General features: G+C 54.5%; 1 protein-coding gene across 3 annotated transcripts; it reads right to left on the bottom strand.

Annotated features, from left to right (window-relative positions):
* Positions 1-1,550: 1,550 nt before the first annotated feature.
* On the bottom strand, positions 1,551-21,941 carry KCNH6 (potassium voltage-gated channel subfamily H member 6). Of its 3 annotated transcripts, none has more exons than XM_036222634.1 (14): positions 21,866-21,941; positions 20,825-21,055; positions 15,535-15,696; positions 15,227-15,432; positions 12,466-12,891; positions 10,722-11,121; positions 9,515-9,714; positions 9,106-9,358; positions 5,932-6,125; positions 4,255-4,359; positions 3,835-3,928; positions 3,556-3,724; positions 2,691-2,877; positions 1,551-2,369 (listed from the first exon to the last, which is right to left on the bottom strand). In XM_036222634.1, exons 1-14 carry the CDS (start codon positions 21,939-21,941, stop codon positions 2,073-2,075), a joined length of 3,000 nt encoding a protein of 999 aa, XP_036078527.1. In that variant the 3' UTR covers positions 1,551-2,072. The 3 variants fall into 3 exon arrangements, with proteins under 3 accessions (XP_036078527.1, XP_015983936.2, XP_015983931.2); XM_016128450.2 differs by lacking the exon at positions 3,835-3,928 and having other exon boundaries at positions 4,278-4,359; positions 10,722-10,807; positions 10,967-11,121; XM_016128445.2 differs by lacking the exon at positions 3,835-3,928 and having other exon boundaries at positions 4,278-4,359.
* Positions 21,942-23,293: the final 1,352 nt, after the last annotated feature.

The raw sequence follows: 23,293 nt of genomic DNA, 5'->3' as shown, positions 1-23,293 counted from the left end.
TTTTTAAAAAAGGAAATAAAAATAGGAACAAAAGTGTTGCTGAAACTTGTCTTATTCTAATAAAAAAGTGATATTCATCCACATACATGAGAGGGAAATATCCTCTTTTAAGAGATGCATTTCCAATAAATTTTAGTTTTTATAAAAATATGTATATATTGTTTTGAAAAACTCTGTAATAAGTATAACCTTTGAAGCCTTAGTAAGATTACAAAAATTAATTTAAAACGTTCAATTTATATATTTGTGTTGCAGAGATATGATAAAGTTATCAATAATAAACTTTAAAGCATGAAAATAAATTAGATGCAGCATAAACTGGGAGGAATATATTGGAATGATGAGAAGAGAAAAAGCAATGATGCTAAAGAAAAGCTTGTTCTAGTGTTTTTAAAACTAGTGATGCTGGCTCTCAAATCACTATGCTATTTGGATCGAAATGGATCAATATAAATGAAATGGTTTATAAAGTGCCACTATTTACAACACACTGGAAATTATATCATTTGCATCTATTTAAACTTATTAATAAAATATCTCAGATGTCAATTTAAAAATATGTGAGAGGGCAAACACATTTTCAAATTTTTTTAAGGGAATATTGGAGCAAAAAGAACCAAAGATCGACAACTAGGTATATTTTAGACAACAGCCCATTTCAGCGAAGTAGTTAACTGCATGTATTCTCAAGCCAGACCATTTGGGTTGAAATTATATCCTCTTTTTCCTGTATTGTTGGGCAAGATTCTTTTTCTTTTTTTCCTTTCTTAATTATTATTTATGCCTACAGCAGCACCTGGTCTTCCTAGGTGGTCTCCCATCCAAGTACTAACCAGGCCCAACCCGGCTTAGCTTCAGACAGCAGGCTTATTCAGGGTGGCATGGCCATAGACCCAGACTGTGGCTCCACTGGGACGTGAATCCAGGACCTTCTGTGTGTAAAGCAGATGTGCTAACCGCTACACTGTGGAACCATGTCCTTTTTTTTTTTTTTTCCAAAGTATTAGTTCCACATAGAAGTGCACATATTTTCACAGCTTGAAACACACACTCATGTGGCCAGCATCTAGATCAGGAAACAGAACAGTATCGGCCCCCTAGAAGTCCCTTTCATGCTTGCGTAAATTTCTTATTCTCTCTCTGCTTCTGATCCCACTTCTCTAAAATAGGGAGAATAACATTGACCACACAGGGTTGTTGTGAGGATTAGATGAGCTAATATCTGCAGAGAAGTCAATACAGTGCCCACGACAGGGTGAATGCTATGAAAGTGTTGGCTGTTGTCATGATTCCCAGTGACCACCAAGCCAGTACCTCTCTGCTTCCCTTCACCCCAGCTTGGCTAAGAGCCCCATGATCCAGGGACTCCTGGGTCCAGCAGAAAGCCACCTTCGGGTCCCCAACACATTGCTCCTTGTGAGAAGGGCTTAGAGAAGACAATAGATGTTGGGATCATAACACAGTCAAGGACACGATTACCCTCAGGCAAGTTACAGACCCAGCCCAGTGTGCAGACTTTATTAGCTGTGACACACTCCACTATCCGCTAGAGTCCCAAAGGTCATCACAGAACCATCAGGGGCGAAGCAGCTCCAGGCTGGAGCTCTGTGCCCTGATATGTCCACTACAGAGGACACTTTCATCTTAAGCCAGGTCACAGGGTCTCAGCAGGAGGTCTGACCAAGCTTGGGTGTTGGGCCAAGAGGCAATGGAACAGTTCTGACTCAGGAGGTGATTGTACCCAGTCCAGGACAAGGCTCTCACACAGAAGATCAGGAACTTCTCTTTTCCTCACTGACCCCTCTGTCCTGTAAGCTACCTCTACACTCAAGGCTCACCCACCCTCCACCAGGCCTGCTATCTAAACAGAGCCTTGGAGGAGGCTGGGAAAAGTCCTGAACCTCCTCATCCCTGGCATCTTGGGTCACCTGGGTTAGAAGTTTGTAGCTAGTCTAGGAGAATGGTTTTCAGAGGCCCATTCGGGTGGTTGTCTGCCTCCCCCAAACCCTTAACTCTCACTTCACTCACTTTTAATTCCTTCATGATGTCCTTTATCTTGGGGTTCAGTGGCTCTAACTCCCCATAAATCCAGGATCTGAGCCATGTCTCTGGAACTCCAGGTGCTTAGGGACAGAGCCGAGGTGTTCAGGGAGAGAGGGGAAGCGGGGACCACACACGAGTCCCTGTACCTCTAGGGGACACAGAGGTGAGGCTAGGGGTGACAGGAGCCCCTCAGGCTGCTCTGGGGGCTGCTCTGGTTCCAAGGACAGTGTCAGAGTTTTGTCCATCTCCATGACCAGGTGAGGCATTCTGGAAGAAGAGTTCCTGCGCTTCGGCCCACATTTGTCCAAGTCACTGTAGCTTGCGGTCTGAGAAGGGCAAGGAAGAGGGAAGTATGCAATGTGGTGAACCCCCCCCCCCCCGAAGCCACCCTGACTTGAGGGCTAAGAACTGGCAGGAACTGTGTTGTTGTACCCTTGACCCAGCTGTGGGGTCTCAGTCATAATCCAGGCTTTGCCGCTAATTGTCCAAACGGCCCTGTCATGACTCAGACCATAAAGGAAGACAGCAGAAGCCACAGTTACTATCCAGCCACTAGGCTCTAGGCCTGACACCACACTGAGACCAAGGTGGGGGCAGGAGAAGGCATGTAGTTGCCTCCAGGCAAACGGATCCCCTCACCTGCTCACCTGTGCTGGGGGCAGACTGCTCCGGGGCAGCCTGGTTCCTGGAATCTGAGTCGCTGAGGTCACAGGAAACAAGGCCAGGTCATTGGAGGCTGGGGCTCCCAGAATGTAGCTGGTGTGGCCTTGGGGCAAGGGCTGCTGAAGGAGCTGCAGGATGCGGCTGAGGTCTGAGGACATGCGGGACTCCAGCCTGCCCCACAGAATTCCACAGTCAGGGTCAGATCAGGGTCAGGAGTTGGCAAGAGTAGTTCAGGTCCTAAGGACAGCTCTCAGTTTTGTAGCCTACATGCTATTCCTGCTGGATGGAATGGCAGCCTGGGACCTATCTGAAGCTATTTCCCTGCTACAGTCCACGGCCCCTCCCCAAGTGCGCCTTAGCACAGCCCTGACTTCGATCATAATAGTGACCAGGCACCATGGGCACACATCATTCGGTCCTCATGAAGAGGACCTCACAAAAGGGCAAACAGAGCTCTGCTCAGAGTGGTTAAATAATTTGCCCACACTCTTGCTGGTAAGTGGCAGAGTCAGAATTTGAACCCAGGACTATCCTCCCCCTAAATCCTCATTCTGCCACCACAGTCCTGCCTTCCACAGGTCACGCCCCCTTCCCAAGAGCCCATGGAAATTATTTCTGCATGAGGTTATGCCCCCCACCCCTTTAGAAAACTTCCTGGGCATGTTCCGGGGTTTGTTGGGACAAGAAATTATACTTAGCGACATAGAGATATTTAAATGGGGTAGGCCATTCTGAAACTCGTAGGACACCCAGTGATGTCCCTGAGTCACCAGGAGGGGGCACCCGTGCCTAGCCTGCTGCCAGGACTGCACCCTGTAGCCATCGAAACCTGTCCTGCAGGGCACTCACCTGTTCATCTGGGCCTGGAGCTGCTCTAGCCTGGAGCCCAGCTCCCGAGGCCAGCAGTCTGGGTCTCTCTGAGGGTCTGAGGGGCTGTGCCTTGGCCTTGAGGGCACTTGCTGCAGCAACTCAGGCCAGAGGCCAGATGCATCTGAGAGGCTCAGGGAAGGGGCTGCACCTGCAGGAAGGAAAGTCTGAGCTTGGTCTAGCTGGTTCCACAGGCTTGAGCCCATGCCCCTCCCCCTACTCGCTTTGGGAACACAGGGTGGGAGAAGTGGATCTCCTTACCTGCCTGCCCTGGAGTATGAGGCCCTGCCCCCATAGAGGTCTGGCTTCCAAGACCCAGAAAGTTATAGCCCTGAGAGGGGACCTGAGATCCCAGCTTCAGGGAAGGGGGCTGGCTGGGTGGGGATGCCCAGCCCTCGACTCACTGTCCAGGAAGCTGGGTCCCCTTGGTGCCTTGACATGGAACCCCAGGGGCTTAGCCGGTATCTCTGCCGTGTGGCCACATTGGTTACCTGGCTAGCCCTCACTCTGGGTATAAGGATACAGTGGGAAAGAAGGGGGAAGGGCCTGTAGTACTGAGCCTAGGGAGCCCTTTTCCAATTCATCCAGAGGCTGGGGAGGCCTCTTTCAGGGGAAGCAAGATGGAGGATGGAGAAGGGGCAGGAGGCTGGCAGAGGCTTTGGGCTAGGGTAGGGCAGACACTGGTGGGCGCCGGTTTTGCTCACCTGAATGGTTGTCACTGAGGAAGAAGCCCTGGTGGTCCTGGCCTGGAGCCTGTTGGGGTGATGACTGGAGACCCCCATCTGCCTTGTGGGGAACAAGAGCATCAAGTAACAGGGACCAAATCTGGGACAGGGGCTTCTTTGTTCGCTCTTGCGCCCCACCCCCCCAGACCCTTGTGACAACTAGGTAAAAAAGAAAAGTGGTGACAAGGGGCTGGGCTCTTCTCTGACTCTCCAGGTACCTTCCTGCCAGCTCTCTCCTGCTCGGGAGCACAGGAGATGGACAGGGGTTTGGGCATGTGCCGGACTCCATGGAGTCTTGGGAGAGGTTGCCTTGGGCATGAAGATTTTGGAGGGAAGGCAGAAGAGCTATTCTTCTAGTCTTCCCTTTCCTGAATGCCCTGGTACTCCTTCAGTATGGGCCAATGGAGACTCTCCTTTGAGGAGGCTGGGTCTGAAACCCCCGATCCATTCAGGAGGTGCCTTTAGCAATGCCCTTGGTAGCCCACCCTCCTGGTACCTTGAGACTTGAGGCACCCAGGGGATGCAGATGCCCCAGACTTGTGGGGACCACAACCCTTTGGCCCTGGTGTCCAGCTAGTGAGCACTCAGGCCACCTGATGGCTCCTAATGGCTGGGCCCCCCAGGACAGAGTCCTTACAAAATATCTCCCAGACTGATGAGGTGGGAAGGGAAAACACTGGGGGAGGGGGAGAACAGACCGCACAGGGTGGCGAAGGCTGTCTCTAGTAATGAAAACCTGCCTCAGCACCATGCCCTCCACCTGGGTGTGGGACCTAGGCCAGCAGAATCCCACCTCCTGAGGCTGGGGGAATATGTGGGAGGAAGTGGGGCTCAGACCCCGGGCCTCAGCCACTGCTGCCCCACCCAGCTGTGCCTGTTCTTTCCTTCCTACTAGCTGATTCCAGGCCCCCTCCTCCATGTACCGCCTTTCTTGGGCTTCAGGCTACGCCGCCATCCCACTCCTTGGCAACCCTGAGTTCCCCAGAAATTTGGTCTCCCGGCACACCCTCGTGACTTCCGTGGTTGTTTAACTACATGGCTCTTTATTGTTCTTTAGTCGTTTAATCTCCTCCACTGAGTGATAAGCTTGAGAGGAGACACAGCTTGATCACTTCTCAACACCCCTAGGCCCTCGCACTATAAGCCCCTGGACAGCAGACACCCTCCCTTTCAGCTTGGTTCAAAGTAGTGAGAAAAGCCTGGGCTATGGAGTCACACAAACTTGACTCCACAGATTGGCTCTGCCATTGATTGTGTGGCCTACTGTGAGGATGTACAGCTTTGGTCAATTTATTTACCCTCTCTAACCCTCAGTTTTCTCATCTGGGAAATGGGGATAATAACACCATTTGCAAGGAGAGGACTAAATAAGATAATGTAAAAGGAGCCCAGTGCTTAGCACATAGCTGGGGCTCAAAAATTGGTAGCTATCATCATACTCAGCATTTTGCTGGCTTTGGAAGACACAGAAAAACTTATGGTGAAGGATACAGCATGGGGTTGAAAGGAAAGGAGATGTCAGATGGGTTCCCCGGGCGAAGCAGGCCAAGCTCTCAGCAGGCTGCCTGGGCATTACCGGTTACCAGCTGGCCAAGGGCCACCACCCACCCTGGCCCACCCAGCCCAGACTCACGTCCCGCAAGTTGAAGGTGACTTCCAGCTTACTCCAGAAGCTGTCTGCGAAGGCAGGGTACATGTCCAGCACCTCCAGCAGGTCTGCGCGCTGGATCTTGTGCAGGTCGCAGTAAGTCAGGGCCCGCACGTCAGCGCTGGACTTGCCTGGCTGGGCATGGAGGCTAACGGGCTCCCCAAAGATGTCATTCTTTCCTGCCAGCCAGAGGGGCGAGGGTCTCTCCAGGGTCTGGCTAGAAGCTCTCTTCTGAGGCACCTCCCTGAAATCCTCTTGTCCATGACCTCTCTCCCACCTCAGGGATCTTGCCCGGCTCAGGCCTGGTACTCAGTACCAAGTTCCAGGGACAAGTCTGGATGTGCTGGCTGGGGCTGAGGAGTATGGTTCTACCTTGTCCTTTAAGCTCTGCAGAGACCCCCACCCCCCTTCCATCATGTGGGTCCTTCCGCTGTCTCCAGGACCCTCAAGACCACCCTCTATCAGAATCCCCAGTCCTATTTCTATGTGCTTTGGCACTGTTCCGCGCCCGCCCCCCACCCGCTGCCCACCCCAGGAAAGTGTGGGGCAGTAAGAGGCACTAAGGGCTCTCTGCTCAACCTCCTCCCCTCTCCTCAGCCCACCGCAGTGATGTAAGGGTGCAGGAAACCCAGGTCCAGGAGCACCTGGCTCCCCCAGGCAGCGCCTGAGGCTTCTGTCTCTTTGTATTCCTACTCCCCACTGTGGGGCCAGGTAACCAGCATAGCCCTGGCAGAGGAAGCCTAGAGAAGTCACTTCCCCTCTCTAGACTCCAAGTTCCTCATCTCTAAAATGAGTATAACCATATTTGCCTTGCCTACCCCACTGGGTTGTCCAGAAGAGCAGATGTGATGCTTGAGAAAGTGCCTCAAATAGCAAGAGACATCAGACAGGTGGATGCAAGGCATTGGTAGCAACAGATGTAATAGAGTGGACATGGGCTGATACTTGGGGCATGTGACGAGAGTATTGGGCCCTCCTGGTGCCAAGCACTGTGCTGGCCATAGGGTGTAAACAGCAATAAGATGCTGTCCCTCCCACAAGGATCCCCTAACATCCCCTTGGGACAGCCACATAAGCAAGTAACTAGTTTGTAGAATGATCCGTAGAGGCTTAGAACAGGGGAGAACCAAGAGCTACGGGGCTATAGAAGAGGATGGGGCTAATTCCACCAGGGGTGGCTGAGAGTAGGGAAGAGGGGGGCTTACAGAGGAAGCTAAGTGGGGGCCGGATTGTGAGAATTGTGGAAGACAGGGTCCCAGGGGAAAGGCAATCCGGGCAGAAAAAAACTGTGTAGTTCGTGCTGCACTCAGGGCTGTGGGGCAGAGAGCCCAGGGGAGGGGTGCCAGGAACCGTGATTGCTTTGATGTCCACTCCCTGAAGGAAAGTCCAGCCCCCTCAGCCTGGTGATACCACACAGGGTCATTAATAGTTTGCACAGACAATGATGGATGGAGGTGAAGACATGTCGCCCAAGAGCACAGACTCAAAGGCCATTCACAGAGAAGGGGACTGAGGCCTAAAGAGGGAAGGGACTTTCCAGGGTCACGTATGAAACCCAAGAGCTTGAAATCTGGGTTTATAAAGTGATGGTTTTCTAGTAGATGAATGATTATGCTCTAATGTCCATTTCCACTCAGGACAAAATGAGAGGATTTCATGTCTCTATCCAAAACTTAAATTGGACTGGCTTCTTAATTATTAATAATAATTATTATTCCTCCCACATGGATGGCACTCCTAAAGTAGGCTAGGAGTGAGGGAAGGTCGCATAGAGGAGCCTGTGCTTAAGCTCAGCTCAAAAAACGACTAGGATCTGCCAGGCAGGGGCGCAAGGTAGGTGCTCCAAGCAGAATGGCAGCATGGGCAAAGGCACGGACATGTGACAGAGACAGGCAGGTGTGGCTGGAGCCTGAAGTATTGGGGGAGGACTTAGGGTAGCCAGACCGGGAGGACTGTGCTCATAGGGTTCACCCTTGTGTCGCAGGCCATGGGGAACCATGGAAGGATTTCGAGTAGAACACGAATCTCAGGTCACCGGCAGAAGGTGGAAGATGGTGTATGGGGCTAGACCAGATGCAGGGCCATGGCTAAGGAGCTCCTGACACCTGCCCAGGAAGGCCGCAAAGAGGGTCAGACCCAGGCAGGCCGAGGAGACAGGCGTGGGATAGAGAGGGGAACAGTCAGAACTATGTGGCTGCCTCGTTGGTGGGGGTAGTGGGGCAGGAAGGTCTCTGGCCCAGGCAATGGATCATTCACAGCCAAAGAGGCTGCTTTTGAAGGCAGATGATCGTTTCAGACTGAGATACGTTGTTTGCTCTGCCTATGGATTAGAAGGGTGGCCCAGGAAGGAATGGAACATTTTAGTCTAAGGAGAGGTTGGGGCTGGGACAAACTGCTGTGGCATAGGTGGAGGCGGAGACCCTGGGAGAAAGGAGCTGGCTCAGGTGAGGAGAGGAGAGCAGAGCCGCACACGCACTTGGCGAACATGAGTTGACAGCAGGCCAGAGGGAAAGGAGTTGGCAGAGGAGCCAGAGGGGGCCTGGGCAGAGGGGTTGCAGGAGAGCCTGGCCATGGAGACCAAGGGAGGGCAAGGCTGGCATTCTAGTCAGGGACTTGTGGCGGGCTGAAGTCGGGAGGAAGGCAGCGAAAATGAGGAGAGAACCCTGTGAGGCTCAGAGAGGTGAAATGCCCTGCCCAAGGTCACACTCACACGGCTGGTAAGCGGCAGAGGCTGCATGTGCCCCACATCTGTCTCCTACTGGGTGCTCGTATCCTTCCTCCAGGGTCCAGTTGTCTCTGCAGCTGTACTGAAGACCCCCCCTCCACCCCAGACAAACCCTCGCCCTCTCATCCTGTGCTCCCCAAGAGCGAAAGAAGAGAGAAGCCTGCCTGGACTTCTGAGTCAGACCTGTTGCCCTGGAACCCCTGTTTGGCCACTTAGCAGCATGACCTTTCTGAGCCTCAACTTCCCTATCAGGAAGATGGACCCATGGCAGAGGTTTGTTTTACGGATTCAGTGAGCTGGGAATAAAGCTCTCTGTGGCACACGCTCAGCACATATATGCAGGTCATAAAAGGTGCCACCATCATCATTAAGAATGAAGCGATGCAGGCAGGACATCTCCGGTCCCACTACCTCACCCTCCCTGCGCGACCCACCTAGGATGGCCACGACCACGTCATCGCGCAGGATCTCGATGGAGCCTCGGGAGATGAAGTAGAGCGTGGAAAGCACGTCGCCGAGGTGCACCAGCGTGTCCCCCGGTGGCGCGTGCGTCGTCTTGAACTTGACGGCGAGGGCGCGCAGGCAGCCCTTGCTGGCACCGCGGAAGGCTGGGCAGTGCTGCAGCAGCGCACGGTGCAGGTGCATGCAGATGTCGGCTTGCAGGCACTCGGGGAAGCCCTTCAGCACCTGTGAGGCAAGGCGGATGGAGCTGGGGAAGCGGGTGGGGAGAGCTCTGCGGGCGACTCGTGCTGGTGGGACCTTGGCCTCCGCCCAGGCATTAGCCAGAGCTGGAACTTGAGCTGGGTTACCCGTCCCAACCCAGGCAGGGAAGAGGGGGCTCACCGCGTTCATATCGATGCCGTTGGTGTAGGACCAGGCGTGCTGGAAGTACTCTTCCAGGCGCTGCCGCAGTGGGTTCGGGATCTGGTGGAAGCGGATGAACTCCTTGACGCGCAGCATCTGCGTGTGGTAGCGCGCCGTGCCTGAGTACAGGCGCTGGATGATGGCAGATACGTTGCCGAAGATGCTGGCGTACATGAGGGCTGGAGCAGGGGAGCCGGGGTGCAGGGAGTGAGCTCCTCCGCATCCCCACCAGGTCGCCACCCGAGAGCCTGATCTAAGCCTCCCTCTTCCTGGGAGCCCCATGGTCAGAGACTTCTCAAGTCAGTGCAAAGTCAGAATTGGCCAAGACAGCACCGGGGGCACCTGGGGGACAGAGGCCCCTGGGCTTCCTGCCCTCCTCCCTCTTTCCTGTGCCTTTTGGCATCTTTCTGGGCCCAGAGTCCAAAGTCCTGAGAAGAAAGAACTAGGGCAGTGGAATTTTTTAGTTCAGGTTTGTTTTCTCTTTCAGTTGTAAAAACACAATAAAGGGAAAACTCTTGGTCTACTGTTTTCACCATTTTTTTTTCTTTTTGTTTTTGTTTTTCTGGGTTTTCACATCTCTAAATACTCTGAACATGACAACTTAATCTACCTGTAAAATTCCACTGCCGCTTATGTTCCTAGACCAGGTGTCTTGGGGGTGCAGGCAGCTCAGTGCAGGGCCTGAGACCACACGCAGCCCCGGGCTGGAATTGGGTCTTTGTGTAGCCCGTGGTAAGTTAGGACCTTTCGTTTCTTGGTCTGTAAACTGAGCTGACAATATGGCCCTCAAGGAAATGGCGAAAACAGAATGTGGGGCTTTGATAAGCACTTAGAAAAGTGCCTGACAGGGTGGCTTCATAGATGTGGGACCTAGGCTAAGAAGGGCCCCACGCGTCATTTAATTTTCTGCTGTCGCCAACTTGAAATTCTTAATACTTTTTAAACACCGGGCTCCACATTATCATTTGGCACTGGGCCCTGCAAATGACGTAGCTGGCCCTGTGGCTGGCATATAGCAAGAGGGTTAAAGTCTGTGTATAGTTGATGTACACAATGCAATATTTCATTGTGCCGTATGCTTAGGACCTGCCTATCACACACGTTGTTACTGTGTTACGTCGTGCCTCATTACAAAACTAAAAATCGAATTCTATGGGTAAGGCCTGGGTCGTGAAGTGGCACTCACAGCCGATGAGCATGACGCAGATAGAGAAGACTTTCTCTGAGTTGGTGTTGGGGGACACGTTGCCAAAGCCCACGCTGGTGAGGCTGCTGAAGGTGAAGTAGAGGGCGGTGACATACTTGTCCTGCACGGAGGGGCCCGAGGCCGGGTCACTGCCATTGTAGCGCTTGCCGAGCTGCGCACCCAGGCTGTCCAGCCAGCCGATCTTGGGCTCCAGGTAGGGCCGCTCCACGTTGCCGATGGCGTACCAGATGCAGGCCAGCCAGTGCGCGATGAGCGCGAAGGTGCACATGAGCAGGAAGAGCACGGCCGCCCCGTACTCCGAGTAGCGGTCCAGCTTCCGGGCCACGCGCACCAGCCGCAGCAGCCGCGCCGTCTTCAGCAGCCCGATCAGGGTCGTGGTCTGGAGGCGCAGAGATGGGGGGCCACAGGGGTAGGGGTCAGCCCTTGAAAGGTTGTGCTCAGGACCACATTCGTTTACTCGTGCATAGTCATTCAACAAACGCACTGCATTGAACGCACAGTCATTCAACAGACAGTCATGGAGAACCTGCTCTCGTCAGGCTTTTGGGAGTGCAGCACGGTGTGGAACCTTAGGAAACTCTCAGCCTAAATCTCAAAACAGTGTTATGGTTACTAGGAGAGAAATCTAGAGAGAGTACAGGGGAACGGGAGGTGAAGTCTGCAGGGTCACAGAGCAGGGAAGCTTTGTGGGGAAGGTGACAAATAAGCTGAGTCTTGGGAGATGAGGCTGGGCCTCCAGGCAGACAGGCGAGAGAAGGAAAAGGCCTTCTAGGCTCAGGGAGCGGCAGGAGCAAACGCTTGGATTGTACAAAATGGCACAATCCACGTGAGAAACCAAGTGTGGAGCTGCAGCCTGGAGCACAGGGAAGAAGATGGCAAAGTAGTGAGAAATGATCCTGACAAGTGGGCAGGGGCTGCTCTCGTGGGCCTCGGGGTCTATAAGGAGCTCGGCCTTTATTCCAAGCCATCGGGGAGCCATCGAAGGTAACAGGGTCAGATAAGTGATCCAAAACTCACTTCCGTGTGGAGGCAGTTGAGGCTGGTGCTATAGGGCTGGGGCAGAAGTGGGTAAGAAGGCCACTCAGGCAGGGGCAGTGGGGGTGGAGAAGAAGGGAGAGAACTTGGGGATTTTCTGGGAGTGGGTGGGCCTGGGAGAAGGGAGTCGTGAGGGCCAGCCCCTGATGGACAGTCTGGGGTGACCGGGGGGGTGACTGGAACACAGAAGGCAGAGTTAACTAGAGTGGAAAGCTGATCCCAAAGAGGTGGGGGCAAAAGAACATAGTGGGACTAGAAGCTGCAAGAAGAGCATGAAAATAGCCTCACACCAGCTAAGGGAAGCAGAGTGGGCACAGCGGAGGGGTGGGGGGTGAGGAGGGGGTCTGGCTGCATCGAGGGAGCAGCTTGCAGATTCCCTTTCCAACTCCAGTAAGTGTGGTTTAGAAGTCAGCATGAGGGGCTGGGACTGGGGGAGCATCCATCCCAGAAGACGCTGAGTTCTGGAGCACAGGAGGGGTACCCAGGCCTTGGGCACAGCCTTGGTTGGTCCTTCTCCAGGGCTGGGAGATGTCGGATGTCTGAGAGGTCCCCTTTTCACCTCCACTTGCTTTGGAGGAGGTGCCCAATGCCAGGTGCTCTCTGTACCCAGGACTGTGAGGCCAGGGAGGCTCCAGAGCTAGGGCACAGGGGACAGCTGCAGGAGCTGACCTACATGGGGTTTGCTCACCTCATCAGAGCCGGTGCGGAAGATGAGCAGGTCAAAGGGGATGGCGGCCACCATGTCAATGAGGAACCAGCCCTTGAAGTAGTGGACGGCAATGCGGCGGGGGTGGCTGACCACCTCGTCATTGGTGTTGACGTAGGTGGTGCGGAAGTTGATGACAATGTCCACGACAAACATGATGTCCACGATGAGGTCCACCACGGTGAGTGGACTGCAGGTGTAGCTACAGTCTCCGCGCCGAGACTCATCCTGGTGGCTGAGCAGGAAGGCGGCCGAGTAGGGCGTGAAGACAGCCGTGTAGATGACCAGCAGCAAGATGAGCCAGTCCCACACGGCCTTGAAGGGGCTGTAGTGCAGGAGGGTCCCACGGTGAATGCGCGGCGCCTGCAGCTTGTACTCTGGCAGCACATCCGCACCCAAGGACAGGACCTGGGGTGGGAGCCATGGGGTGGTCAGTGGGACGGCCATCACTGGGTAGACGGGTCTGGGAGGGGTGAAGACGTAAGGATGAGGCCTGGACCAATGTGGGCCTCCCTGGGGCCAACTCTCAGAGCCTTCCATCGGAAGAGTCAAATTTGGGTGTGCAGCTAATCTGGTCCTGGGTACCAGGGAGCCTTGACTATTTAGAACATGTCCAAGGGGGTTTGATCATTACATTCAGCTGAGCCCCCTTCCACCCTGCCTCTGACTCTCTGGCAACATCGGATCAGCAGGGCCCAGCCCAACACACTCAGGTTCGACCCAGATGCCCAGTATAAAAAATGGCTGGGGCATCTGCAAGGATATGAGTTTTGAAACCATACTTCCCAGGTTGACCCTGGATCTGACATTATTATGTCTATCTTGGGCAAGTTTTATAATCTCTGTGAGTCTCTGTTTCCTCATGGGCAGAACAGGATAACAAAGCACAGCAAACTCCATGGGCTTATTGTGATTAAGTGAGATGGTGCATCTATCTGGATGGCACATGATTCCTCCTTCCGCTCATCCTATGTTAGACACTGCCCCAACAGGGGTGGAGCCTGAGGGGTGCCCCATTAACCCCACTACCTCCACTGGATAGGGCCTGGCAGATGGTCTTGGTTTAAGAAAATCTGCGATGTAATGTTCTGACCTTGAGAACCAGATGAGGTCACAATAAGGAAGAGTCACCAGAGGGCTGTTTTTGACATGAGGGGCCCTGACCTGCCATCCAAACCCGCGGGATAGGCCACAGTGTCCCCACTCTGCAGTGACCTCCTTCTTGCTCAGCCTTTAGGTCTCAGCTCCTATTTTGCATCCCCAGGAAGTGTCCTCTGGCACAAACTTAGACCCTCTCTATCCAGGTTCCTCCTATCCCCGTGAACACCTCTGACCATAAGGTTGTTTTCCACTGGACCATAGGCCACAGTCCCCTAGTTCAGCATGCCCATCCTATATGCCCAGCACTTAGGCCACACAGAGGCTCAGCTAAAGTGGACTGAATGAGCACGAAAGCTTGGACCATCATAGCCACTCCCCCTCATCCCAGGGCTGCTGGATCGAGACCAGGCCAAAGTGAAACGGCAAAGCACTGGGTGTGGGAGGGAGGCAGCGGGAATTGGTGAGAGTGGGGTGAGAGGAGAGTGTCCAGATGGGGGTGCCTTTTCCCCCACCACACAGACCTCCAAAGTCTCCCACTGCCTCTAGAGCCAACAAGAAGAGCCTTTCCTGGCACAGCCAACCCTTCCTAGTGTCACCTGGAGCTGCAGGGCCCTCAGGATGTAGGAACTCAGCTGTGGGATCATAGCCCTCTAGGCCAGGAAATTCTGGTTGAGGCCAGCATGACTTCCCTGCTCTGGGCCCATGGCGGCCCCCTCCCCTAAGCTCTGTCAGGCACCTCCCTACCTTAGTGTCCACATCGGATGGGCTAGTAAAGCCAAGAGGAGCTAGGGTGGGAAGCAGGATGGGAACAGGCCTGTCAGCCTTCGTGGGCAACTCTAGTACAACAGCTCCACCACCCCTGCAGCCAATTTAAGATCCCTGGGGTGAGCAACTAGGTGGGCTTCCCAGGGTCAGGCCACTGAGCCACCTGCCTGACCTCCAAGGGCCCAGCCCCGCTGCCTGGGGTGCTTTCTTCTCCAGGGTTCTTGTGCTTGGTAAGGGGCTGGATCGTAGGGACTATTCCAACGCAGACTGTGCTTCAGGTGAAAAAGGAGCAGGAGAGAAAAAGAACTGCTCCCTATCCCCCCCCCCCCCCCGTGAAGGCCAAGCCCCAGGGGAAGCTGGAATAGGCCCTCTTCCATGCTCGCCTCCTGGGACTGGTGTTACTCAATATCTAACGAGTCCTTGGAGACCATGTCATCAAGTTCTGCCCTCCAGATGACAGCCTGGGGCCCAGAAAGGGGAGAAGATTTCTTGCCCAAGGTCATGCAGAGAGTTAGTGGCAGGACCTTGGTCACCTGAACTTGGGGCAGGCTGTTTGCATCTCCTTCTGAAGTGGTCATGTGGGAACTGGGCACTGGTGTCCATGAGAAGGGACAGTTGGGTCAGCTGAAACAGAGGACCCAGGGAGCAAGCTTTCCTTGGGCTGGCCGAGTAAGGGCTGAGGGGTAGGGAGGCATTCAGGGCCTGATCCCAGAACGCTGCTCAAAGAGAGCTGAAGATACCTGTGCTGCCTTCCCTTTGCCTGGACTGTAAGAAGATCCTGTTGCGGGGAGGGGGTGGCTGTCACCTCAAAGGTAAGGGGCAGAAGCAACCCTCAAATCCCGGCACAACCCCAGCTGCCCTGCCCTGCAGGCCGCACCTGAGTGACCTTCTCGGTGACATTCTGGGTTCGCTCCACCACCTTGTGAGGCGCGATGATCTCAATTTCCGTGGTGGAGCCTGAGCGGTGCTTCTCCAGGTTGAACTCCACAAAGTTGAGCGTGAACTGCGGAATCTGGCTGATGGTTCTGTACTTGACCCTGCCTGCGCCAGGCCCCTGTGCACCTGGCCTGCCATGAGAACCCTCTGAAACCAGGGCCAAGGTCAGAGCAGCCAGGGCCTGGGACCAGGTGCTCCACCTGGTGCCCCCACTTCACCCCTCCCACCGCCACTTGCACCCTGCCTCACCGGAGCCCAGGAAGCTCTGGGACAGCAAACGCTGGGACAGGCTGCGGCTCCCGCTCTTAGCCAGGAGCTGCGCCAGATCCTCGAAGTTGAGGATGAACATGATGACAGCCCCATCCTCATTCTTCACAGGCACCACGTCCACCAGGCAGCGGAAGCTGGAGGCTGCAGACACCATTGGCGGGAAGTGGGGGTGTCACTGAATGGGTCCCCTCCTATAGGAGCCAGCTTGGGGAAGCTAGGGAGGGGGCTGGGTTAAGGTCAGATTAAGGACAGCTGTAGGGTGAGGAGGCCTGGACAGAGACCAGAGGTATTGGGCAGAGAGTTGGTGACGCTGCCCAGCAGTTGCCTCACCCACAGGGCAGAGGTGGGGAGAGCAGCTAAGCTGCTCATTAGGAGATAATGTAGCGTCGGGTCCAAGGCAATGCTCGGCCCTCAGCTCAGGGCTTAACCTTGAGGTTTGCTTCTGCTGTAATTAAAGCTGAGCAGATGGGAGTGGATTAAATGGGAGGTGAGGCTGGGCATTCTACCCCATGAAGCTCTGGCTGGCCCTGGGTTCAGCTCCCATATTCCCTTCCCACAAAGCTGCCCTGTGCCCTTGACATGGGAAAGATCTCATCGTTGAGAGCACACTAAGTGCTGGGCACTGAGCCAGTTGGCACCTTAGGCCTCAATCTCCATGGTACAGCCCAGTGGGTCCTTGTGGAGAGGCAGAGACCCCCGTTCTGCAGATAGGAGCCTGAGGTTCCGAGAAACGGACTCGCTGGGGCTGGGAAGGGACATGGAGCAGGGATCCCAGAACTTTCAACACGCAACAGCTTGGAGAGGGGAAGGGATTGTCTGGGATTGGGGATGCTGGAGTGAAGGTCAGGCTACTCCAGGCCTGGAAGGGGCGCAGGGACCCAAGGCAGAGGCACTGGGGCAGGGGAGCAGGAAGGGCAGTGACCTGGGGTCTGGATAATAAGAGAGATGGCAGAGTGGGGGCAGAACAGGCCTCTCCTGCCCCTCTCTGCACCTTCTTGTGCAGAGTAGACCCCGCCATTTGCCTCACTGTTCTTGTTCCACTCCAGGGTCCTCCTCCGTCCCCATAGGTTGGTGGACACACCATGAACCCCCTCTCCATGGTACTGGTGGTCCCATGTCCCTCAACTCAAGCTGTTGGTGGGTATCAGATCCAAAGAGCAAGATCCTAAGGGGCAGGGGCCTCAGGTAAACATGCAAATCAGAAGGCAGAGCTGCTCAGGTCTGGGTCTGCCTCATTTGCCAGCGGCCAGCCCTGTCCCAGATGTTGATTGAGTGAATGAAATTATGCATACGTAAAAGTGGGAGGGTGGAGGCTGGCTGGCAGGAGTATTGCTACTTTGGGATCCACTAGAATCACTTTCCCCCAACTCCCCATTTACTGCTCGCTTCGCTTGGTGCTTCCTCACAACCATCAGCACTGGCGTACAGCTGAGCTGCCCCAACCTCCCTCCCACGCTCCTCCCTAGGAGCAGGAATCTCCTGGATCAGATTCCCGGACTCCCAGGCACCAGGCAGCCATCTGCCAGCTGCTGTACTGGGCCCCTAGGGAGACATCCACACCAGAGAGGCCACCCACCTGCCTCTGTGACTTACTCCTGGGCTCACAGCGCTGTAAGCCTGCCTTCCAAGCCAGAGCCTGGCACTCTTGTCAGCCCAGAGCATGGCAAGGCATGGGCACTGGGACATAGCCAGGAAGCCTCCTTGGACAGCAGCCCGAGAAACTGCCCCCAAGGTCAGACTATCTCCTCATTCTCTTGGCACTGCAGAGATCTGGCCTGACAGGGAACAGGGAGAGGGCAGAGCTGGCCAGAGGGACCGGGCCTCCAGGATTTCTGTGCTGCTAGGAGCTGCCAAGGCCTAGTCACTGAGTGGCTGTACCCAATCACTGATGCTATCTTTGGAAAACTGAGGCTGGAAAGGGACTGAAGACCAGCCCATCATAGCACTGAGGGCTGATGGGGGGCTGTGCATGGCACGCCATGCCTGGCCTTCATGCTTGCTGCCTGTGGGGTGGGCAAAGACAGGAGGCTACGAGGATTTGGATGAGTTCAGAGCCTTATTTTCCTCCATCCATATGCTGTTCTTGCTCATAAGTAACTGTCTGGGTGAGTGTGTTGCCCTAGGTTGTGCCTAGAAGTGGCGGTCTTCCTGCACCCTTGCCCTGTCCCTGGAGCGGGGAGCCACAGTCACTGCCTCATACTACCTTTCAGGGGCTCCTCCTGGCACCCACCTCTCTGATCAAGGGCAGCAGGTTTGCCTGCGCCTCCTGTCCCCTGGGACACTGCCCTTCTGCTCTTCTCTGCCTCTTGGATGTGCTCCTTCCTTCAGTTTCTCTTCGTTCCTGCATCCTCTTCTGCCCTCTGGCCCTTGCTCCTCCTCTGCACAGCCTCACTGACATGTTACCTCAGTTTCTGTGTGCACACCCCATCCAGGACTGCGGTGAGCCTTCGGGGAGGAGCTGGAGCAACAAATAGCTGCCGCTAAGACTATGGTTGTTCGGTACCCTCCCTGCCTGGTGTTTCTGGCATTCGTTGGTGAGTGCGCGGAAAACACTAGGGCCCCTGACCTCAGCCCTTGCCCTGTCCTCCTCCGGAGCTGAGGACTAGAGGAGCCCTAGGCTTCCTCTAGTCTGGTTTAGGATTAGAGGACTTTCCGGTTTAGGGTCATCAGAGAAGAGGACCTGGCAAAGGTGGACAGGGCTGGGCCCCTCTGGCAGGTGCCCAGTGGAGGCAGGGATAGGGGCGGGGGAGATCTGAGTGCTCTCCATCTCTCTCTCTCCAGATTCTCATTGGTTTTAGTCTTGTGGCCATCCCATTCCTCCTAATTTGTTAGATTCTTTCTTTTCCTATAAAGGCAGATGGAGGAAGAGCCATTTTCTTAGGGGTCTCCGAGTCTGTCTCCCGGGGTAATTTTTGTCAAGTGCCCTAGCCTCTTTGAGCCCAACTTTATGCAGCTGTATATGTGGAAATATATGGAGACAGACCTTCCACTTTGACTTGGAGAACTGTCAGTTCCTTTAGACAGAAAGATAATTATAAATAAACTAGCTAGAGTTCTGTTCAGGACACTTTCCCACCTCCCTGGAGTCAAGGGGCAGTGGGCCAGAGGAGATAAAATATCTCTATCAGGATGCCTCTCGGCAAAGATGTATGTGAATATGATATATATATGTGTGTGTGTGTATATATATATATATACACACATATAAGTCGTGCAGTTAGAGTGGACCGTAAAGTGAATGTAAGTTATCTGAGAACCACATTCTTCCCTTAGGGTAGTGTAAGCCAGCAAGCTCCCCTTTCTGGGTTTCAGGCCAATTTCAGGCAGTACAGGTAGTCAAAGTCTTAAACTATAGGGCAGGGAAGGGCTTGGAGTAGGGGTGGAGGTCGACTGAGATTTGGGGGCTTCAGGTGTGTGGGCAATTTTCAATTTTTACCCAGGGCCAACCTCCAAAACTAGCTTGCTGGAGTTTCTTCTGATAACTGGATCATCCCAGCTGGGTTTCGAAGAGCTGCGTTCTAATCTCAGAGGGCCAAGGCCTGGCTTTGACCTTTGCCCCCTGCCCAGTCACATGCAGGGTGCTGAGGAGACCCTGGAGCCCTGATCCAACATCTCTAGGAATCTGGGATCCTCACCCATCTGGGACCCAGGTAGAGCTCTGGGGTCAAAGAAAGGGACAAAGGAGGACCTGTTGGTCCCCCTCATATTCTGTTGTCCTATCCTGTTCCCCCAGGACCTTTCTCACTTCCCTGACTGTCACCTCCTTCCTGCAATGATATGAGAAGGTGAGGTCGCAGCTTTTTAAAATATTCTGACTTCATTAACCATGTGCATGCTGTCAAACTAAGCCAGATTCTTTCTGGTCCCCTAATCTCTAACTCTGCATTCACTTGGGTGCCAGCAGCAAGAGACAGCCACAGGGACAGCCAGGACCTGCCCAAGAAGCACCCTGGAAGCCCTTAAATACACACACACACACACACACACACACACACACGCATGCACTCACACACTCATGATTACATGCTTCCTCTACACACACACCGGGTCCCTGGTACTAAAGCTCTCAGCATTCCTCAGTCCCAATCCAGAGGTACCTGCCCTCCAGCTGCATTCAGGTGGCCCTCATGCCTGCCTTCCCCGGGGAAGCCCTCTTCTGGGGTTTCTTCTTCCAAAAGTCCTGCCTCAGAGCACACAGGCAGTTGGGCTCCATTCTCGCTTCTTGGCATTACTCAGAACTGATGTCTCTAAGGAAGAATCTGGAGACTTGGGTTCCAGCCTTAAGTTGGATCCCAGGAGTAGGATTCTGGGCAAGTCCCTTCTTTTTCTTGGGTCTGTTTCCTCATCCATGAAAAGAAAGTATTTGTTTAAGTCGGTGGTTCCTAAACTTGGCAGAACATCTGAACCAACAGATTTTTCCAAATACACCTACTCAAGCCTCACCTCATACCTCCAAGTCAGCCTCTCTCTAGGAAAAGTGTTTTGGAAAACACTCCAGGTAATTTTGATGCAGAACCAGGTTGGTGGTGGTTGGGGGTGGGGAGGTTTCGATCCATGATCCAGGTAATTTCAAAGGGACTTTCAGGATTCTAGTCCCCCCCCATCTCCTCCCTCCCCTTATCCAGTGGAGACTCAGAGAGGTCCTGGGTGAAGGGTCTCAAAGAGCTGCAGAAGTCTCTATTTATTATCAACCTCTGCCCTATGCTTCTGTTCTGCTTGCAGTAAGCTTGGGCTGGCAGTGACATCCCAAATTAGTTGAGCCTCCGGGTCAAGCCAAACTCCAGACCTTCTTTCTCCATGAAGCCAGGGTGGGGTGAGCCAGACCTACCCCTCTTTCCCATCCAGCAGCCCCCATGCCTTGTCTGGCCAGAGAGGGGGTGACTCCTCCCCTAATCCCCAGAGCAGACAGAGATGAGGAAAGGTTAATTTCCGTTCCAGCTGCCTGACAGCTGGGGCTGACAGTGACAGAGTAGGCAGCCAGGAGACTGGGAACATGGGGGAGGGACAGTGGAATGGGAAGCCTTGCCTGGGACAAGGACAAGTCAGTGGCTCGGCCTGGTGTCCAGTCTCTGAAAAGGACCTCAGAAGGCATCACATCCAATGCCCATGACTTCCCCCACACAGATGAGGAAACTGAGGCCTAGAGAGGAGATAGGATTTACCCAGAGACCCTTGGTCCTGGGATCAGTACCCTCCCCATGACCATTCTGGCAGGACAAGAGAGAGGCCAAGCCTGCCCTACACAACCCGTGGCCCGAGGGCACCTCACCATCCTTGCGGTAGTAGAGGATGTCCACCTTGCACTCCTCGGCCCCCAGCAGGGCCTGCGCCAGGCGGGACATGGCACTGCGTGGGGTGTTGGGGCCCGTGAGGAAGTCACAGGTGCACGGTTGCTGCATCACCTCCACTCGGGAGTAGCCAAAGAGTTCACAGAAACCATCGTTGCAGTAAATGATGGCGCAGTTCTCCATCTGAGCATTGGCGATCAGGAACTTTCGACCTGGGGTGGGAGGGGGTGGGGGGAAGCCCATGGCAAACAGAATTGGGTGGCAGGGAGGGAACAATTATAAGGACTCTTGGTAGCAGTGAGGGGGGATCTAGAGCAGAGCAGTGACTAGAATGAGGTAGGAGGAAGTCAGGTCTAGGGAGGGTGGAAAAAACCGAGGAGGCCAGAGTTATGGAGGAAGGTCATGAGACTCCTGAGAGTAATGAGGGGTAGTCAGGAGGGGAGAATCAGGGCAGTGAGCAGAGAAATGGTGGAGGGGAAGTCAGTTCTGGGTGTTGTGGGGAGGCCAGGGCAGTAATGCAGTCAGCCAAGCGAGAAGGCAGCCTAAGGCTTCCTGGAGACTGTGAAGGGGGTCCGGAGAGGGGAGCAGGGATGTGACCAGATGGGGGTCAGGCATAGGGAGAGTTCCTAGAAAGACCGGGGTGTTCAGGGTCAAGAGGTGAAGAGGAAAAAGTCAAGGAAACCTTTGGAGGAAGTGCGCGTATGGGAGGTGGGTGTTTAGAGGGGGAAATTGAGGCAGCGATAGGAGGCGATGTCAGGGCTTGAGGAGACAAGAAAATAACCCAGGAGTGGAGGGTGGGGCTGTGCTCTGCCACTTGCTCTCCAGAAGAGAAGAGAGCGGGCATCGGAGGCAAGCGGGGCCCGCTGGAGGAGAAGGTGTTGGGGACATTAAAGGATTTTGCATTCAGCATCCCGTAGCCCACACCCTGCTTCCAAAGAAGTTAGCAAAAGGGTCTGGCTACCCCTGCCACCGAACCACGACTCTGGATCTTCCCTCCACCCCGCCCCAACGCACACACTCACTCTGGCCTTCGAACTTGCGGATAATGGTATCCAGGTAAGTGTTTTGGGGCGCGACGTGGCCCCTGCGGACAGGCATCTTCCGGCCGCGGCCTCTGCCCGGAGCCACCAGCGCCCCGGCTCCTAGCGTCTCCGCCGGTCCTCGGGCTTCGGGGTGTCCGGCTCTGGGTGGGCGCCTCCCCCGGGGAGGGCCACGGGGCTCCGTGCCCCGCCCACCCGCCTGTGTCTACCGTCTGCTGCCCTCTCCGGCCCTCCCCTGTCGGCCTTTCGCCGCGCTTCTTCCCTTCGGCGCCGGCCCGGGAGCTGTCCGCGCCGCGGTGCTGAAAGAAGCCGTGCGGCGGCGGAGGGGCGGGGTCCGCGGGGCGGGGGCAACTTCTCCCAGACTCGACGGGGCAGGGGCGGGGCCCTGACTCTTGGGGGGCGGAGCTAGGCAGGAGTTCGCAGCCAGGAATCGCGCCGGGCTTCTCTGAGGATCCCGTGTTCTGCCCTTGTCCCAGTACACAGTGGCCTCGGCCCCTCTCGAACCGTCTCCCGATAACGAAGGGCAGTCCGGACGTTTCCGGGCGAATCTCTCAGGGAGGGGAAGGGGCGGACAGAACGAGTCGTAGGACTCAGGTGGTCTTTTGCTGAATGTTTCTTTCCTAGTTTTACCGCTAGGCCTGCCCCTAGCAATGGTATAGTTAGATCTGTTGCCTGCCCTTACGAAGTGCCCTCCAGTTGAACTCAAATGCCCATGCAGAGCTCCTAGTAGCAAGCCCATCTACGACCTGGTCCTGGGAGAATGGGGTAGGAGTACACATGAAGGGTACAAGAAATATGCAATAAGTTACTTTCTTCAGAGGCCTGAGAGCTCTTGGCATACAGACTCTACTTGAGAGGAGACCAGATTTAGAATGAACTATTAGCAAGTGACCACTGATAAAAGTTTCTGAATATTGATTGTAAATACACTAGAAGAAGCAGATGGGGTTGGATGAGGTTTATTGAAAGAGGCTTCTTGGAAAAGAGGGAGAGAAAGAGACCACTGTTCACGGAGCATCTTGGTGGGCTTGGAGCTTTGCAGAAGGTCCAAAGACCAGTTTTGAGCCAGGCCTTGGAGGGCAAGCATTCAAATGGAACATGTACCTTAAGCAAAGGCCGATGGTACAATCAGTGCAAAGGGGCTGAACTAGGGGCTGGGAGCAGTGAGATTGGAGAAAAGGGGGATTGATAAAGACCCTCAGATGCCATTTTGAACATCTAGATTTAATTGGATGGACAACTAAGTTCTTAAGTAGTTAAGGCATGAAGGAAATATTCCGGTGAAATAAACTTTACAATGGTAGGTGGGGGAGGGAGGATAGACAAGGAGGCTCAGTGAGATTTTTGCTGGAGTCCAGGTGAGAGGCTTGGAGTCCTGGGCTGGCTGTGCCTTTGCCACTCAGAGCCACA

This window comes from Rousettus aegyptiacus, unplaced genomic scaffold (genome assembly GCF_014176215.1).
Source record: "Rousettus aegyptiacus isolate mRouAeg1 unplaced genomic scaffold, mRouAeg1.p scaffold_m13_p_6, whole genome shotgun sequence".
Taxonomy (NCBI): Eukaryota; Metazoa; Chordata; class Mammalia; order Chiroptera; family Pteropodidae; genus Rousettus; species Rousettus aegyptiacus.
The sequence above is the reverse complement of the archived record's forward strand: the minus strand, read 5'-3'. Positions and strand labels throughout refer to the sequence as shown.

Excerpts from the sequence above, each read along its gene's own strand:
- KCNH6 (XM_036222634.1), bottom strand. The coding sequence starts at position 21,941 with ATGCCTGTCCGCAGGGGCCACGTCGCGCCCCAAAACACTTACCTGGAT. Across the intron at positions 3,929-4,254 it reads AGCAAAACCGGCGCCCACCA|CTGGGATCTCAGGTCCCCTC; the intron begins GTGTCTGCCCTA and ends CCTTCCCTGAAG. Across the intron at positions 3,725-3,834 it reads TCATACTCCAGGGCAGGCAG|GTGCAGCCCCTTCCCTGAGC; the intron begins GTAAGGAGATCC and ends TCCTTCCTGCAG.